The sequence below is a fragment of the Carica papaya genome, chromosome 6 (assembly GCF_054855325.1).
Source record: "Carica papaya isolate Zhongbai chromosome 6, ASM5485532v1, whole genome shotgun sequence".
In the NCBI taxonomy this organism is placed as follows: domain Eukaryota; kingdom Viridiplantae; phylum Streptophyta; class Magnoliopsida; order Brassicales; family Caricaceae; genus Carica; species Carica papaya.
Window position 1 is genome coordinate 2,788,408 of NC_142314.1, and position 18,613 is coordinate 2,807,020.

The 18,613-nt window shown below is 35.8% G+C and overlaps 1 protein-coding gene across 3 annotated transcripts; it reads left to right on the forward strand.

Annotated features, from left to right (window-relative positions):
- The first annotated feature begins 6,145 nt into the window (after nt 1–6,145).
- Nucleotides 6,146–11,363, forward strand: LOC110810381 (subtilisin-like protease SBT3.9). 3 transcript variants are annotated; one of them, XM_022036545.2, is made up of 11 exons: nt 6,149–6,589; nt 6,722–6,813; nt 7,402–7,499; nt 7,597–7,752; nt 7,861–7,972; nt 8,578–9,121; nt 9,479–9,576; nt 9,655–9,894; nt 10,141–10,255; nt 10,414–10,636; nt 10,735–11,363. In XM_022036545.2, the coding sequence occupies exons 1-11, from the start codon at nt 6,488–6,490 to the stop codon at nt 11,301–11,303; spliced, it is 2,349 nt and encodes a 782-aa protein (XP_021892237.1). In that variant the 5' UTR covers nt 6,149–6,487; the 3' UTR covers nt 11,304–11,363. The 3 variants fall into 3 exon arrangements, with proteins under 3 accessions (XP_088079430.1, XP_021892237.1, XP_021892245.1); XM_088223304.1 differs by lacking the exon at nt 10,141–10,255 and having other exon boundaries at nt 6,146–6,589; nt 10,735–10,877; XM_022036553.2 differs by lacking the exons at nt 6,149–6,589; nt 6,722–6,813 and having other exon boundaries at nt 7,396–7,509.
- Nucleotides 11,364–18,613: the final 7,250 nt, after the last annotated feature.

The window sequence follows — 18,613 nt, forward strand, 5'->3', positions numbered from 1 at the left end:
CTCTTATTTTAAGTAAATTCATTTATCATAAGTAAAATCATTTATTGTACACTTACCGTAACGAAATTTTCAAAACTGATCTATAGAGGTAATAGCATAAATAACATCATAATCTCATATTCAATTAACCAGAATAATAACTTTATCTTTTTATCTATCTACTGTATCCATAAGGGTCTATAGAGATGTTTCCACTACGCGTGAATACTTATTCAACATTTTCAATTAGCCGGCCATCTCCATACCTTGTCTGTTGTGAGCGCCAAAACTACTATAACTCAATACCCTGTCCGACACGAGGGTGAAACAGTTGTCTCCATACCCCGTCCTGTATGAGCGCAAGAAATATTATCCCTCAATACCTCGCAGTATGAGGGTGAAACAGCCCACCCTCATACCCCGTCCGGTATGAGCGCCAAAATACCAATCTTCCATACCCTATCTGGTATGAGATAACGTTCACGGTAGGGTTCCTTATGTACCTGGTTCGTCCACCATCTCTCAGGATATCCAGTGAGGCTATCATTCATTCACTCACTTAGTCAAACAATTTTCTGTTTATATTTAATTTTCAGTTTCATAATTTAACTATAAATCACGCAAAACAAGCAATACATGCATAAAGAAAGCACAAATGAATTATCATACCAATTCCAATGTAATATTATGCATTTAAAACAATAAAATCAATCAAACAGGATTAAAAGTGAATAATAACCAGTTCTACCTCCATTAATAACCTGTGATTAATTATCGAGATTTTCTAAATTGTACAAAATACCACATTATTTGTAACAGCCCCGGTGATTCAAAATGGAAATTATATTATAAATATTAAATGCGGAAGCGAGATCAAAATTTCGTTTAACATCCCTTACACGGAAACAAAAAACATACTTAAAATATAAAAGATTAAACTAACTAAGAGAGAGACTCGAAAATAAAACTATGAGTATGACTACAGAGTCTCTAGGCATCCCCTTCGTCGTCCTCCTGCGGAACGGGCTCGGGAACCATGTCTTCCTGATCTGAAATGGTTAAATAAGGAATGAGCTACACTAGCCCAGTAATGACATCACGATATCTCACCGTCACGGAGGTAAAGGTGGGTAGAAAAACACAAAAGACCAATGGAGCATGATTTATAACAAACTCGTTTTATTTATGATAAAACCTTTACCATCCACTTACCTCGGTGGAATTCATGAAACAATATAAGAAAACAATAACATTATCACAATCATGGAATAATATAAGCTGTAAAACATAGCACTTATCACACCTTTTGTAATTCAATCATTATACAACATATCATTTTCTCATTTACCAGCCTACTAGTATCTATGGGGGTCCATAGGGGTCCCGCTACCCGTTAACCTTTAACATTCATAATCAGTTTCCAGGGCCGTCCCCATACCCCGTCTGGTATGGGCGCCAAAACCATAAACCTCAATACCCCGTCCGGTATGAGGGTGAAACGGGCCGTCCCCATACCCCGTCCGGTATGGGCGCCAAAACCATAAACCTCAATACCCCGTCCGGTATGAGGGTGAAACGGGCCGTCCCCATACCCCGTCCGGTATGGGCGCCAAAACCCATAAGATCTCCATACCCCGTCCGGTATGGGAGACCACAATCCCGGTAGGGTTCCCTACGAACCCGGTCCGTCCACCATCTCCCAGGATATCTAGTCAGGCTGAACACATTATACAATTTCCATTCACATAATCTTTCATTTCCCTTTTCCTCAATAAGCATCATCAATTCATATTTAAACAAGCAAATCGTAATTCATGCCAAACAGACAACATACAGTATCAGTTCTTCAGTCTTTCAACCCATAATTAATAAAACAGTATTATATGCACTCGAAACTATAAAATGAACACATCAAACCTCATAATGCATTTAAAGCTGTAAAACAGGCCAAATAACAGTAAATCATCAATCACACTAGACTCGGGCTCCATTAGCAACCTTAAGCAATTTCACACATGCGTTAATTCAAGAGATACCGTTTTATCATTTTGAACTTTAATACCGTGATAGGAAATAGGGTGAGGGGTCCTTACTTGTTTTCAGGATCCGAATACGATTCACAGTGCGCTTACAGGCCGTCCCTAATTTTCCCTGAATTTTTCCCGGGGAACTGAAACACACTAACGGTACCTGCACGTGTTCCAAAAAAAAACCCAAATTAGGCCCGGGGCCTCTTTCGGCCCAAATCGCAACTCCGGCACGGCGGCTCCGCCGTGCTCCGGCGACGGCTCCGCCGCTGGCGGCGGCGAGTCGCCTCGAGTTGGCTGTTTTCGGCCGTTTTCGGCCGAATTCGGCCACACTCGCATCGGTCCCTGTGAGAAAACAACCCTAGGGCCCTCGGGGGGCCAAAAAATCACGGAAAAACGGAGCTTACCGGCGGCGGCGCTCTCGGGTGTGGCGGCTCTCCGGCGAGATTCGTGTTTTGGTGATTCGGCTCTGGTCAACCTGTAGAGAAAAGAATGGTGATCACGGTGATATAAAAATTGCATCAAACGGAGGCCGGGAAGGGCCTCGTCGGAGGCAAAAACTGAGAGGGGGCGCGGCGGCGCCGCTGGTCTTCGGCCGCGTATTCCGGCCGTTTGGCCGGGATTTTGGCTTCGATTTGGCCATAGGAGGAATCAGCGTAGAAAAACGAGTCGGGGGTATGAAATTTACCTCGATCGGCGGTCGAAAATTTCCCCGGTGCGGCAGCGGGTGGCGGCGGTCGGCCTCTGGTTCGTCTTCTCCGGCGAGCGGCAGGCGGCTAGGGTTTGTGGTCTGGTGTGGGGGTTCTATTTATAACCCCTTGCCCTTTGATCTCAGCCGTCCATTTTGTTTTAATCTGGGCCGTCCGTTTTTGATTAAATCTGGGCCGTCCGTGCGATTAAATCTGGGCCGTCCGATCGCACGATTGATCTGGGCCGTCCGATCGCGCCCACGCGGATCGCCAACGTGGCCCGTTCAGGAGCGACGTGGTCTTGCCACGTGGCAGGCCCCGGTTGGCTGGGACTGCTGACCGGGCCTGCTGACGTGGCTGCCGACGTGGCCCTTTTTTTTTCCTCGGTCCGGGCGCTACATTATTTATAAGTAAACTTCAATTCCATAACAAGGAATAGGGTGAGAGATTCTTATTCGAATCGATGTTCGAAACGCTAAGCTTTCAGCTGCGCCTACTGGCGGTCCCCAAGTTCTTTGAATTTTTCTTTGGAGATTAAAACACGCTCCAAATACCTATAAATACCCTAAAAAAATCTAAAATCGGTGTTAGAAACCCTTTTCGGCCAATTTTAAGATTTTGGCACAGCGCCGCCACCGTACTCCGGCAATGGCATCACCGTCCCGGTAGCAGTTTGCCTTGTACTGGCCGTTTTCAGCCAGTTTTGTACTCATCCTTGCAAGAAAACACATTAAGGGACCTCGGTTGACCCAAAAAAATCGAAAAATAGAGGCTTACCGGTGGCAGGGTTTCCGATATGGCAGCTCCGCTGGCTCACACTCGTGTTTTGTCATTTTTCTTCAGTCAACCTATAGGAAACAAAATGATGAATACAATGGTAGAAAAATTACACGAAACGGGAATCGGGAAGAGTCTCATTGAATACAATTTTTTATTTTTCCTGCGGTAGTGCCGTCGGATTTTACCCGCAGTTCCCAGCCCATCCACCGGTCCTTTTGCTCTGATTTGGCTATAGATGTGTTCAAAATCAAATTTCGAGCGATTGAGAGAATTTTCACCTTCTTTAGAAGTCGGAGTGGCTTCGGCACAACAACGGTCGGCTCCCTTCCCAGTGACTGGTTCTTCTTCTTCAGCTGGGGGGGAGGGAGGGCTGACAACTAGGGTTAGGGTTTGGTGTGAAATAAGGTATTTATATCCGTCTCCTTTTAATCTAGACCGTCCATCATATTTGATCTGTACCGTTCGATTATGTTTAAATAGGAAATGAATATGCATCGTTCATCGTGATTTGATATGTACCGTACGATCGTATTTAAAGAAGAAATGAATCTAAACTATTTATCGCGTTTAATTGCGACCGTCTGATCGCGCCTGAGGAGATAAAGGATCTGGACCGTCCACGCGTACAAGAACAAATCTGGGACGTCCGATCGCAGGCACGCGGATCGCCAGTGTGGCCTCCCGCATGGTACTTCGTCAGCGTGCCTTGCCACGCAGCGCACTCCGGCTCGTCGAGCATGCTGACTGGGCAGTCATACGTAGCACATTTTTTTAAAGTACGTTTTGACCCTCAATTTTTTATTTTTCTTTCAAAAACATCTCGAGAACCCAAATATTCACCATTTTATACCAAAATTATTTTCAATTTCATCATCCACCTATTTTTTTTTCATAACTTTTATATTAAATAAAAATTCATAAATTAAAAAATTAAATTTTATACGTTAATTTTAATTTTTTTTAAAAATTAATTAAGGGTATTACATTTACTCTTATTAGAGATGATACCATAGGTAATTTAAGGTAAATGTTATCAATACATAATGATATAAATATATTTATATTTATTAATACAATATATTATATTTATTAATACTTGTAATATTACAAAATTAGAAAATATATAAACACAGCGACTTAATTTTATACCGTCTTGAAATATCAAACATGAATCTGACGCAACCCACTTCTCTTTTTTCACAAATTCAAATATGATCTCATCCAAACTCGCACTTTAACAAAGAAAAAAATATATTTCATTTTGCTCCAACATATCAATTTAAATAAATTTACGTATAAAATATCGTTCATAATAATTATACAATTAAGTAGTAAAATATTTATTAATTATTTTAAAAAATATATATTATTTATTGTACAAACAAATTAATAACTTATAAATAATAAATAATATAATTTTATTTATTTTTATTATAAAAAATTTATTTGTTGTTATTATATGAGAACTATATTTAAAATTTAATCTTAGGTTTATAAAATTACAAGTAAAGCATTAACATGGGAAATAATCAAATGGTGAAAAACAAACTTGTTGATAATTTGAAGTGCAAGTCAATATTGGACTTTGGAGGTAAGACTTCATCATTTGAGTTTGTAAGTCAACAACAATAATTATGATATTCAATCTCCAAGGTTTAGTTCATAGTCTTTCATGTAATCAAAAGTCTACATATAGCTTAAAATTTAAGCTTTTAGTATTAAATTATATTTTATGGATTTATTTATAAATTTAAATAAATAATTTTATATTTTATTATACTATAAAAAAAAATATTGTTGGTACACATAAAATTAACTCAAAAATATTTTAATAGCTAATTTAAATAATGGGATATTTTATTTTTCCAAAAGGTAAATTATACTCTCATTTTTTTAGATTTTATTTTAATTTATTATGCCAATAAATAAATTAGAGTGTTATAAGCTTAGCTACAAAAATTAGAGAATGATAGTTAATTGACATTATTTAAAAAGTGTGCAAAATTTTTATGATCTAAGTCACGAATAATTTTAATTTTAATAATTATAGATTTAAATTTATACAATAATTTTATTTCAATTCATAAATTTTAATTATTTAGTACGTCCACAATATTTATTTATTTATTTATTTATTTGGTTTGTAATTAAACTGATTTTATATACTTGTGTAATCACTTGTTAAAAAATGAATAATAAAGTATTTAATTTAGATTAAATATAAATTTTTAATTTAATCCCCACAAAATAATTTTCTTGAACTTAGGTATATAATGGTTCATTAATTTCATCATTATTAGTTTATACTACATTAAATAAATTAATCAATTTTATATCTTCAATAATATTTGAATTTGTAATTTTTTTAAAAAGAAAAATATAAATATTTCAGTCGTTAAGACCATTATAACAATGATATAAAAAAACATATTGTTAATATTATTGTAAGGTATTGCCATTAATAATTATATTATTAGTACTATATTAATAATTATATTATTATTCTATTATGGAAGAGAAGTGATCTCAACACGTATTGTCCCCCATTTTACAAGAAAGTCAAAGTCAACTTCCCTCTCAAGTATTCTTCTCCCCACGAAAAGACAAACACCCAATCAATCAATCACTCTCTACCCAATCAATCAATTACTCTCTCTCTCTCTCTCTCTCTCTCTCCATATCCAAACATCCAAAAAAATCCAGTTTTCTCCCAGTCACAACTAGCTGACTGTTTATTTTCCATTCAAACAACCCAAACACGGCCTTACGTACCACATCCAATATGGGTGCACCAACCCAGTCCCTTTTCACCTGTAAAACACCACACTCTATTTGTACAACTTCATATAAGTGGAGCAGGTACGCCCCCTGGTCCCCCCACACTTGCACAAAAACATACAGTGACGATTTCTAGTGTTCGTGATCATCATTCGTCGCTGAAATTGTAGAAGCAAGAACTGTATTTATGGTCCTCTTATCTCCCTAATTTTTCTGTTGTCTGAACTATCTTCAATGGCTGCCATTGCTAGTGTTTCTCGGATACGTGCCGCCGTGATTCTTCTCCTTTTTACTTTGCTACAGTCTCTTTATCTTCTAGCTTTTGCTTCTACCAATGTGGGTCTTTTTTCTTCGATTTTGTTTTCTTTGGTTTCGGGAGTTTCTGTTTGCTGGCTTTTTTACATGGGTTTGTTTTTGTTTGTTTTTTGGGGGTGGGGGGGTTCTGGGTCCTCTTCTTGTTCTTGCCAGGTTCACATTGTGTATATGGGGGAGAGAGCCTATGATGAGCCTGAGCTGGTTCAAGACTTGCACCATGGGATTCTCAGTGATGTTCTTGGAAGGTCTGGTCCTGCTCTTTTCTGTCTCTGCACTAATTCATATGTTTGGTGTTAATAATCTTTTTTTCCTGTATATTCAGTTTTGGGTATGTAGAGCTGTTGAAAATGTCCGTGACTGAGAAGTGGGAGTAATTAATTTACATCCAGTCTTGTAGGATTAAATGGATTAGAAATTGGGAGGCCTTGAATGTTCAAACTCTTGGATTCTATCATTTATTGCCATGTTAACAACAAATTTAATTAAAAGGCTTTGAGTATTCAAACCTTAGAACTTTTACGCTCTGGGACCATGTTATTTAATAAGCTATGACCACTACTCTGAAAAGCTTAACCAGATTGAAGAAGACAAAATCTATTATTTATGCATTGGTAGTGTAATATATTGAGTTATTTTCCATCAGTTTAAACATTTGAGGAAATTGATTCAACTCTCTTATTTAATATACTATTAGAGCCAGCACTTTAGTATTTAAATCTGAGTGTCACTCCATTTTTCTTTATTAGTTTCAACATAAGGTGGGGAATTATAATGTTTGTAGCAACTTTTAGCTATTGCAAGGGAAGTAACAGCCTGAAATCTTTTCTTGACAGCAAAGAAGCTGCCAAGACATCGATTCTATACAGTTACAAGCATGGATTTTCCGGGTTTGCTGCAGTCTTGACTCATTCTCAAGCCAAACTAATAGCAGGTGTTATAATGTTGGTGAAATATAAACTCTAATTTTCTAGTTTCATTCATGTGTTCCAACAAATCTTTTGACCATGTTTGCTGGTGTATGAATGCAGGTTACCATGGAGTTGTCCGGGTTGTTCCCAATAGAATCCTTAGTTTACACACAACTAGAAGTTGGGATTTCTTGAAAGTAAAACCTCAGATGGTGGATGGGATTCTTTCAAAAAGTCATTCTGGCATTGGATCTATCATTGGTGTCATGGATACTGGTCAGTGAAAGATATGTCATTAACTTACTGTCTAGTGAATTCTAATCAACTGTATTCTTTTAATAAACTTGACTTTAATGAACCTCTTTGTTACATTTTGTTGTCCAGGCATATGGCCAGAATCTGAAAGCTTCAAAGATGAAGGTATGGATGAGGTTCCATCACATTGGAACGGTATATGCCAGGAAGGAGAAATGTTTAATCAATCAAACTGCAACAGGTTTGCCATTATTTTCTCCTTTATCCCTTTATCGGGCTCCTCTGAATCCTTTCGTAATAGACCAATATCCTACGGCTGTACCCATAATATTAACTGAGAACTGATTTTGGACTGTAAATTCAATTGTAGTGTCCCGACTGGATTACATGATTAAGTTTACTTTGGTCTTGCTTCTGTTAGTCCCTATGGGTGCTACTAAATGAAAATGTTCACATTATTTTGTTGTCTGGGTTAAAAAAAATATGGGTGTTGCTGCTGGATTTGATTTGAGTTATATTCCATCAATGACTCGAGAGCTGTTAGAATTCCATTTTCACAGTCATTGTGATTTCAATTCTGGATACTCTTTAGCTGCTAAGTTTTCTGTCATTTAGTGTTTACTAGAGAACTTAATTTCACTTCAAAGTTTTGAAGTTCTATACTATGCAATACACTATAATTCTGCTATGATAGAATAGCGAATTCAGGGAAGGTGCATTTAAAAGTAAAACTTGATTTTCTGTAACATATTCAAATGAGTATAAAGATGTTTTTTCCTGACTGCTATTATCTCAATGTAGCGAAATTTAAGAATGAAGTAGCATTTGATGCGGGCTACCTTACAGGAAACTTATTGGGGCACGATGGTACATCAAAGGATACGAAGCAGAATATGGAAAGCTAAATACTAGTGATGAGGTTGAATTCCTATCTCCACGAGATGCTGTAGGGCATGGGACTCATACATCATCAACTGCAGCTGGTGCTTTAGTGAAAAATGCAAACTCAATTGGGCTAGCTCAAGGATTGGCAAGAGGGGGTGCTCCATTGGCTAGGATAGCCATGTATAAAGTTTGTTGGGCTACGGGTGGCTGTAGCTCAGCTGATCTTCTTGCTGCATTTGATGATGCAATATCTGATGGTGTGGATGTTATTTCAGTATCTCTTGGCTCACCACCTCCACTTCCTTCTTATGTTGACGATGCTTTAGCTATTGGTTCTTTCCATGCGATAGCTAGAGGAATATCTGTCGTATGCTCTGGTGGTAATGCCGGTCCTTATCCTCAAACTGTTATAAATACTGCTCCATGGATTCTTGATGTGGCAGCAAGCACTATCGATAGAGCTTTCCCAACTGTCATTACCTTAGGAAACAATCAAACTCTTGTGGTAATCCTATTTCTTTTCTCATCATGATAAATTTCTGAAATGTTTTCCATGTGACACTATGTGCTTTCTATTAAGTTGAATAAGAGATTTTGAGTTACAAATGATTGCCTAAGGTTATTTCTATTGGGATAATCGTACAAGTCAAATTCTGCAAAGCATTACATTTCAAGTTTGCTGCTCAATAAGCCATTTGATAAGACTGGGGCCATTATTACTCTTCTATGTGGTGTTTAAACATGTTCTTACTTTCAAGATATTGAGAACCTATTTGCTTCATACTAGAATTGGATTCAATCAACATCTAAATGCATTACTCTCTACTGTATAGTATAGAAGTACTTTTATTTTTTTGAACAGGGTCAGGCTTTTTATACAAGGAAGAAGGCCAGTGAGTTTCAACCTATTGTTCCAGGAGATGAAATTGCAGCCGCCGATGCAGATGAAGACAGTGCAAGGTCAGCCACTAACTGTTATTGATGCAAAGACCATGCGATAGCATGCATGCTCATTTTCACATTATCAACTTTTTACAGAAGTTGCGATTTGGGAACCCTGAATCCCACTTTAGCTAGAGGAAAAGTTGTTCTGTGTTTCCAATCTCGGTCACAAAGGTCAGCTACAATTGCTGGAATAAGTGTACGAAATGCACTGGGTTCTGGTGTCATCTTTGCACAGTCTCCAACTAAGGATGTTACTTATCCCCGGGGTATCCCCTCCGTCTTTGTGGACTTAACAGTTGGGACATCCATTCTTAATTACATAGAATCGAGCAGGTAATCTTCTGAATCTACTTATAAAGAAGCTTCAGATTCTTGAAACATAGGGTTTACCATGAACAAAAATTTTAATATTATGACTGATACTTATAATCTTATGGCCTGTATTTGATCTATATGTTCAACCTAGCAGGCTGCATGGTAGTGGATTTGTTGAAGTGTAAATAATATAAATTAACCCTTTAGTATTAGCTTAAGCTTTGGTCATGATGAATTATTACATTCGATTATTTTGTTAAGTAGGGCTCCTATGGTAAAATTTAACCATACAAAAACAACAATTGGACAACAAATAGCCCCGGAAGTAGCATATTTTTCTTCCCGAGGACCCAGTTCGCTCTCTCCTTCTGTATTAAAGGTATTCGTCCCACTTTTAGAAGCAATTGGTGCTGTAATTTTTTAATTTATGAACCTTAATGTGCAATGCAGCCTTCTGTGTTAAAGGTATTCACCCCGATTTTAGTAAGCAATTGGTGACGTAATCTTTTGATTTATGAACTTTAATGTGCAATGCAGCCGGATATTGCTGCTCCTGGTGTTAACATCTTGGCCTCCTGGTCCCCTGCTTCTTCTCTTGAGTCACCCGGAAATAATCAAAACAAATTACCTCCACTCAACTTCAAACTTGAATCTGGAACATCAATGGCTTGTCCACATATATCTGGTGTTGTGGCTCTTCTCAGAGCTGTCCACCCGACTTGGAGCCCTGCAGCAATCAAGTCTGCGCTGGTCACAACAGGTGACAATTGAGAAACATAAAAACCTCATTGCAGTTTGGTTTCTCCCATAACTTGGTTGATAATCAAATCAGCTGATTTCATTTCTGGCTTATTTCAGCGTCTGTAACTGATGAATATGGTCAAAGCATTATAGCTGAAGGAGCTCCTCATAAGAAGGCCGACCCATTTGACTACGGAGCTGGTCACGTTAATCCTAACAAAGCCATGGATCCTGGTCTTGTATACGATGCCAACGTTGCAGATTATATCCGATTTCTTTGCTCATTAGGGTATAACAACACTGCAATTAGCTTGATGACCAAGATAAGGACATCATGCCACGCATCCACCAAGTTCCTTATGAATCTGAATCTGCCTTCTATCACCATTCCTGAACTTAAGCATAAGGTGACTGTATCAAGAACGGTAACAAATGTTGGTCCGGTAAACTCTGTTTATAGATCTCTTATTGAAGCTCCCGCTGGGTCATTTGTGACCATAGAGCCCTCGATTTTGTCATTCAATTCTACAACGAAGAAGCAGAAGTTTAAGGTAACCTTCATTTCCCAGCTTAGAGTTCAAGGAAGATACTCATTTGGATATCTGATTTGGGAAGATGGCGTTCATGTGGTGAGGATTCCTTTAATAGTTAGGACTGTAATTCACTATTCTTACTCGGATACTTGATTTAAATCCCGCAAACATTATCTTTTTATACCAATAATTTAAGCATCGAAGTATTCATCATTCCTGTCTACTTTGCTTTCTTCATAACTCACCGTAGAGAAGTGCTTGATCAACGTACTTTCCGATTATCTCCAAAGGAAAAAAAAATAGTTGGTTGCTGCTATTAAAGTCGGTTAAATAAATTCAGTATATATTTTTTATTAAAATTTTATTTAACGTGAATTATATATGATTTAAGAATCTGATAGATTATAAATCTCATATATATATAAAAACTTTATCTATCATTTACGAAGATAATAAGTCACGAATCTCATTTATATAGATTGTAACTATCATTTAGGATGAACGAATCAACATATTTTTTAGTTTGATAGATATTCTATACAGTCCTCTATATATTATATATATGTACCTCATACTTTTTAAGTGGGATAAAGCATTTAGTGGGTATTGACTTTGAATTTGAGAAGCTATAAAAGAAAACAGTGGAAGGCAGGTTGGCTATATGTATGATGCTTGAGTGAAAGTGTCCATATCCTGGTGTTGTGATCTGTGTAGACTTTGCTTATCAGACATCTAACATGATCAAGTGTTGAAAACCTAATTTAATCATATGATAGAACAAGAGGAAATTTACCAAGAGGGAAGTCAAGTCATTTCATATTTGCTGGTAGGTCCCCCAATTTTTAAAATGTTTGGCAATCTGTAATTTTCTCTCCAAATTATTACGTCTTAAAATTTTGTTTTTTTAAAAATAAAAAATAAAAAATCATGAATTTAAATTAGATATATAATTGAAAACAGTAACTCCATTTTTTAAATTTTTTTTGAATTTAAAAAATATGAAAATAAATAATATAAACCACAATAAACATTTTTTTTATTAAAAAAAAAAAGAAATTAATTTAGTCAAATTGAATATATGCACGCAAAGTAGTGTAGCCTGCAGAAATATTTGAAGATTTTGGTAACTTACCAGTCAAATAAATTTAGTTAATTAGTTCTGGAATTGGTCACTTCAAACAATTATCAGAAAATGGAATTAGTTGATTTTTAAAAGTCAGACACAACAGTTTATGTAAATAATTAAATAAAACTATATTTACCATTATTATTTTTATATTAATCAGGCAAGACTGATTTGATACTATTAACAAATTATATTTTTATTTTAAATATATTTTTTAATCAGTTATAATTTTTTAATAAAATTTGTTAAAATTTAAATAAATTAAAATATTAATTATTTTAAAAATGAATAGAAATAGTATTCCCGTGGAATTTGACAGTAATAGTCAATGGTTTGTTTGAAAATGACACTGTGTGTGTGTGTGTGTATATATGTATGTATATCCTAATAGGTCATGTGATTTCAGTTCACTGTGGAAATATATTGTACTTGCTTATAATAAATTGTAAATCACATAAATTCCGTGAAAGCATGTGCTTTAAATAATTATATTATTTGATAATGACTCGATCAACGTCCAATAAATTACTTTAAAATAATTAAATTGAATTTAAAATTAATTTTTTAATAATTTAAATTCAAATAAATTATCTCAACCTTATTTTTTTTTTTTAATTTATTCAAAAAAATTATAAACCAAGCTTAAATTCACTAATTTTAATTGTAAAGTGATTTTTTGGAAATTACTTTTCTGATTATATTATTTTTTAAAAAATAAATTCAATTAAAGTGAATTTTGAATAATTTTATTATTATTATTATCATCTATTTATTTAATTAGGCGCAGTTTGAAACTTTAGTAGTTAGCAAATCTACGAAGCAGTGGGGAATGTTCATGCATGGAATCCTCATGCTATCAACGTTGACAAGCGAGCGCGCACATGATTTGTTTGAAGTGATAAACATGGGGACATTGCCATGCACGTGACTGCACAGAATCATGGGCTGTCGTTTTGTGAACAGCCACCGTCTGAGATAATATATAAAACGGCATGGGCCATGTAAATGTCGTATCCAGTGCCACGTGGCACTTCTCTCAATGCTATTTTCTCGTCCTAACTTCGTCCGCGGCCGGCTAATTTTTAATTTCTTGCTGAAATGAGTACGTAACTACGTGGCCGACGCTGATTGGTCCAGGTTTGCTGATTTCAAGTGGCATGCGACACAATGCGATGGATGATTACTTCTTTATTATTGCTAAGATTTAGTTGTATTATCTTTATTTTAATTATAATATATAAAAATTGCTTAAGTTCGTAATTAAGATTAATATGAATCTTAAATAAATTTTATAATAGAAATTTGTTTCCAAACGTAGCGTAAGAATTTATCTCTAATTAATATTTTTATCGAGATTTGAGAGTTTTATGTATATATATATATATATAGTAGCTAGCTTGTAAAGTATGCATCAAGAAAAATATCTTATACTTCATTTATTATTATAGAAGGTTCTTCTTATATAAAATTCGATGTAATTACATGATCAAATTTAAAATGCTCGAGTTAGTCTTGTATAAATTAGACTTGAATGGTGCTCTTTTGAATACCTTTTTCTCGATGACATTGTAATTTAATCATTATGTACATTTAAGCTTGGAATAATAATTATTATATATGTTTAAATTTTACAATTATGTTAAAAAAAATTAGATAAAGACTCTCCAAATTTTATTTATAGGAATTAACGAACTTGCATTAGTAAATTGGAATTGCTTATTTACTTAAAAGTAAGAGTATTTTGAGTTAATTTTTACGGTATATATAATTAATATGCTTGATACGTAAAAATATTTTTTAACTTCTATTTTTAATTTTTTAGATGTTTTATTTATAAAACTACAAAAATTAGTTAACAATAAAAAAAAAATAGCGACGAAGATAATGACAAAGATTGATAATTAGAAAATACTTTATTTGTATTTGATAATTTTATATAACACATATTTTACATATTTCTATAAATAAATACACACTTTATATCATTTTGAGGACCTTGAATCATTTTCATTTTCAAATACTTGCATGGTAAGGAAACGTGTGAAATACAAAGTAAAATATATCGTTTAAGCTTTAAGTCAATAAAATATGAGAAATGAGGTAAAAAAAAATGTTTATAGTCAAAATACAAGAATTAATCCTTGTCGTATGATCAAAATACAATATGCGTTTAAACTTATTATGAGTGAGTTAATGTGTGATAAATTAGTTAGTTTAACTAAAACTAAACCTATAATATTGACAGTGTATTTTTTGGATGCCTAAAGAAGGGAAATGAGAGACAAACTCATTAAATATCGTAGTAACTTATCATTTAGGGTTGAAGTTATTTTAAGCATTTTGACCATACGACAAAGGCTAAATATAGTTTTGGACTATTATAGTTTGCAAATTGTGTAATTATACATAATTATTTAATGTACAGTGATGATTGTCATATAATAGCTATTGTGACACCCCTAAACGATTTCTACTATAGGATTATACACTATTAATTCTTTCACTTTTAAATAAGATATTTATAATTCTCCAACAAAATCACACATATCCATTAGTTCAAAAAGAATTTCGTTACCGTACAATGAATAACTTCATAATTAAAAAATTATTCAACTATCACCCTACACATAGAAGTTTCAACACTATTCTAATACTGTAAGGTACTACTATGTTGTATCATGATTGATAACATCTTGCTACTCTGAAGTATGGTGCTCCATTGCTAAGCTCCCCATTTTTGGTTCCCACATCAAAGCATATGAAATGAGAGTAATGAGTATGCATAACCCAATAAGATGAAAATTGAAACTAAAACTAATGAATGACAATTAAATGACCTCCCTCCTTACTATCATTTCCCTTATTTTTATCATTTGATTTTCCTCCCTTGATAATTATTAAATAACAACGCTACTCCCTCCTAATCCCACCTAACTCCTTAACATTAGCTCTTCGTTCTCCCAACTACATAACGGACCCGCACTCTACCCCTTTTGTTTTAACCACAGCACTTTACCAACTCGATACCATTTCGATAGGTCCCTATACCACTCCCATATACCCTTTCAACAAACACTGGTCTATCAAGACCACACACGCACACCCTCGCTGCCTCCTGAGGCCCTGCCCCAACAGCAAACACAATCCTTATATCGATCGTTATATGGCCCCGTGCACTACTGCACCACAACGTCAAATACACACTGTTATTCCCGCGATAACTACCACTGATTGGCCCCACCAAACTCCACCAACGTAAGCCAAATGACGTCCCACACACTTGACCGGGGGAGTGCCATATCGACCATTGAGTGGCCATAAATACAACATGCCACTACTCATCATATTAGAACATTCATGTTTGCAAGCATTGGACAAAGGCCTTACACACAACTCACACACACGCACACACAGCGTGCCACTGATTTCTATACCAGTATACCAGAATCCACAAACACCGGCCAAGAGGCCTCCCACACCTAAATACCTATACATACACACACCACTGAGTGCCCAATGTCCCCACTGTATCATCTAAACCTCACTCCACCTACAACTTCACACATACGGCCCGCGAGCCACCATCCCTGCACAACAGAAGGTGTCGCCCTAGGCAAGTAGCCCTACACACCTACCACTAAACCTATACTCGCCACCGATCACCCGTATACTTATGCTTATACAACAATGCATCCCATTCTCACAGTTACCTCCCCTTGGGTTATAAACAACTCATCATCCATAAGCTCCATTCCCGTCATCACGACACCTCCCGTTCACTCCTTTCCCTCACACAACCGACTGCCCAAACGTACACTATAAAGACCTGAAACTTAAAGAAAAATAAATTCATAAATTTAATATAGAAGCAATTAATAGAGTTAGGGTTTATATTTCTTACAAAATAATTTAGAATACCCAATAGGACTACGAGAATGTTCATTCTAAAAGATAAATAAAAATTAAAGAAATAAAACAAAAAATGAATAATTAAACATCCTATGACAAACTTCATTAGCACTTGAAGGAAATTTGAATAATGAACTACTCACAATCCTCTTATTGATCAGAATCTGGATTTTGGTCCTCTTGATCTAAAATAGTTAATGAAAGGGTGAGCTACATTAGTCCAATAAGAATATTGCGCTAATCATAGATACGAAAAACTAAAGATTGATAAAAATCATAAAAAAACTAATAGAGCAATTAATTTGAATAAATTTATTTAAACCCTACCGTGAATGTTATCTCAGTTGGACGGGGCTAGAAAATCTCTTATCGAAAATAATTTGGAAGATATGATTCACCCTCATCCGGACGGAGTATCGAAGCGATTGAATGTTTGTTGCCCATTACCAAATGAGGTACGGGGACAGTCGGTTAATTGTTAAAATTGGTTATTGGGTTCACGAGTAAGAAAGACACCCCTATAGACTCCCAAGTGTACTAGTAAGCAAGTAAGGAAGAAAAGTTATTGCTTTTTGTTCTCTTATGTGTGAAAGTGAAGAGTGATATAGATATGGGTCTTCATAGGTCGTTTTGAAAAACTTATTACGGTAAGTTCGGAATAAACGATCTTCATTATATTAAATGAATTTACTAAAATTAAGTGTTTCATTAGTTGTTTTTTGATTTTTACTAATTTTTATTTTTCATATATGTGATTAGCGTGATATTTTTACTAGGATAGTATAGTTCACCTATTCATTAACTATTTTATATCAAGAGGACTAAAATTTAGATCTTGATTAGCAAGAGGGGTATAACTAGTTTATTATCCAGACTCCCTTCAAGTGCTAGTGAAGGTTATCATATAATGTTTAGTTATTCATTTTTTATTTTATTTCTTTAATTTCTGTTTATATTTTAAAAGAGACATTCCCCTAGTCTTATTGAACATTTTAAATTATTATATAAGGAATGTAAACCTTAACTCTATCAATCGCTTCAGGAATGTAAACCTTAACTCTATCAATCGCTTCAGGAATGTAAATCTTAACTCTATTAATCGCTTCCGCATTAAATTTATGAATTTATTTCTCTTTAAGTTCCGGATCTTTATAGTGGGTACTAGAGCCGGGTTCCTCGAAACTATTCATTACACAAAGACTTAAAAATACCAAACACAATATGTCGTTCAAAAATTTATTGTGAAGTAAAGGTACAAGGATATGAAGAGAGGATGTCGATCAATCCTTCGAGATGTTGGAAAAACTTATCTTTGCCTAGCAGGCCTGGGAAGAGAGGAGGGAATTACCTGACCCTCCACTGTCGCCACAGTACAATCCAGTACTTGCACCATACAATCAAGTGTTGCCATGGGACCACCCAGTCCTTCTCCAGCATAATCTAGTCCCTCTTTGACGGGTTCTAACTCCATTCATGACGGACTCAGGCTACATCGAAAGGTATAAAAGATTAAACTCATATACTTTTGCAGAGGTATCTTTCTTCGAATATGACGAGTATTAGTTAGTAGAGACAGAGAAGACCTTCACAATTCTTAAAGTGATTCTCGAATAGAAGGTTGTACTTACCACCTATATGCCCGTAGGTGAAGTAGGTCAACGGTGACAGTTGGAGTAGGCCACCCTGCCCATTTGAGTCACCTGGAAATAATTTCTTATAAGCCTTCATTACAGAGTATCTCCCAGAGCACTTTCAGCATTTGAAGGAAATAAAGTTTGCACACCTAGTCTAGGGTGATACGACTGACGGACGAAATCGATCGTAATTGACGGTTCAAATTAACGCAGAATGGTTATAAATACTTTACATCACACGGGAACCTAAACCCTAGCTACCAGCCCCCACTGGAGAAGAAGAACCAGACGCGGGAAAATAAGGCTAACTTCAAATTACCGCCATGCCAGAGCCACCGCCGACTGTCAAAAAAAGTAAAATTTTCCCCTACCCACTCAGGATTCGATTCTGAGTACCCCTGTTGCCAAATCGGAGCAAGAGAAACGACGAGTGATCCAGAAACTGCAAGTAAAGTCTGGCGGAGCCGCCGCAGCTAAAACCTCAAAACTCCTCCGATGAGCCCCTTTTCAATTCTCTTGCACGTAATTTTTTGATCATTGTGCTCAATGTCTTTTTCTATGCAAGGTAACCGAAGAAAGAACCTCAACTGCGAAAGAGGACCGGTGAAGCCACTGCACCTGGAGGTTCCCCCGCTGGTAAGTTCAGTTTTTGTTTTTGAGATTTTTTGGTTAATCGAGGCCCTTAACGTATTTTTCTATAGGAATACGGCCAAAACCAATCAAAATCGACTAGGCCGAGGTGAACCGCCGCCGTGGGCGGCAGAGCCAGCTCCGAAGCATGACGTCACCGTCGT

Excerpts from the sequence above, each read along its gene's own strand:
- LOC110810381 (XM_022036545.2), top strand. The coding sequence starts at position 6,488 with ATGGCTGCCATTGCTAGTGTTTCTCGGATACGTGCCGCCGTGATTCTT. Across the intron at positions 9,577-9,654 it reads GCAGATGAAGACAGTGCAAG|AAGTTGCGATTTGGGAACCC; the intron begins GTCAGCCACTAA and ends AACTTTTTACAG. Across the intron at positions 10,256-10,413 it reads TCTCTCCTTCTGTATTAAAG|CCGGATATTGCTGCTCCTGG; the intron begins GTATTCGTCCCA and ends TGTGCAATGCAG.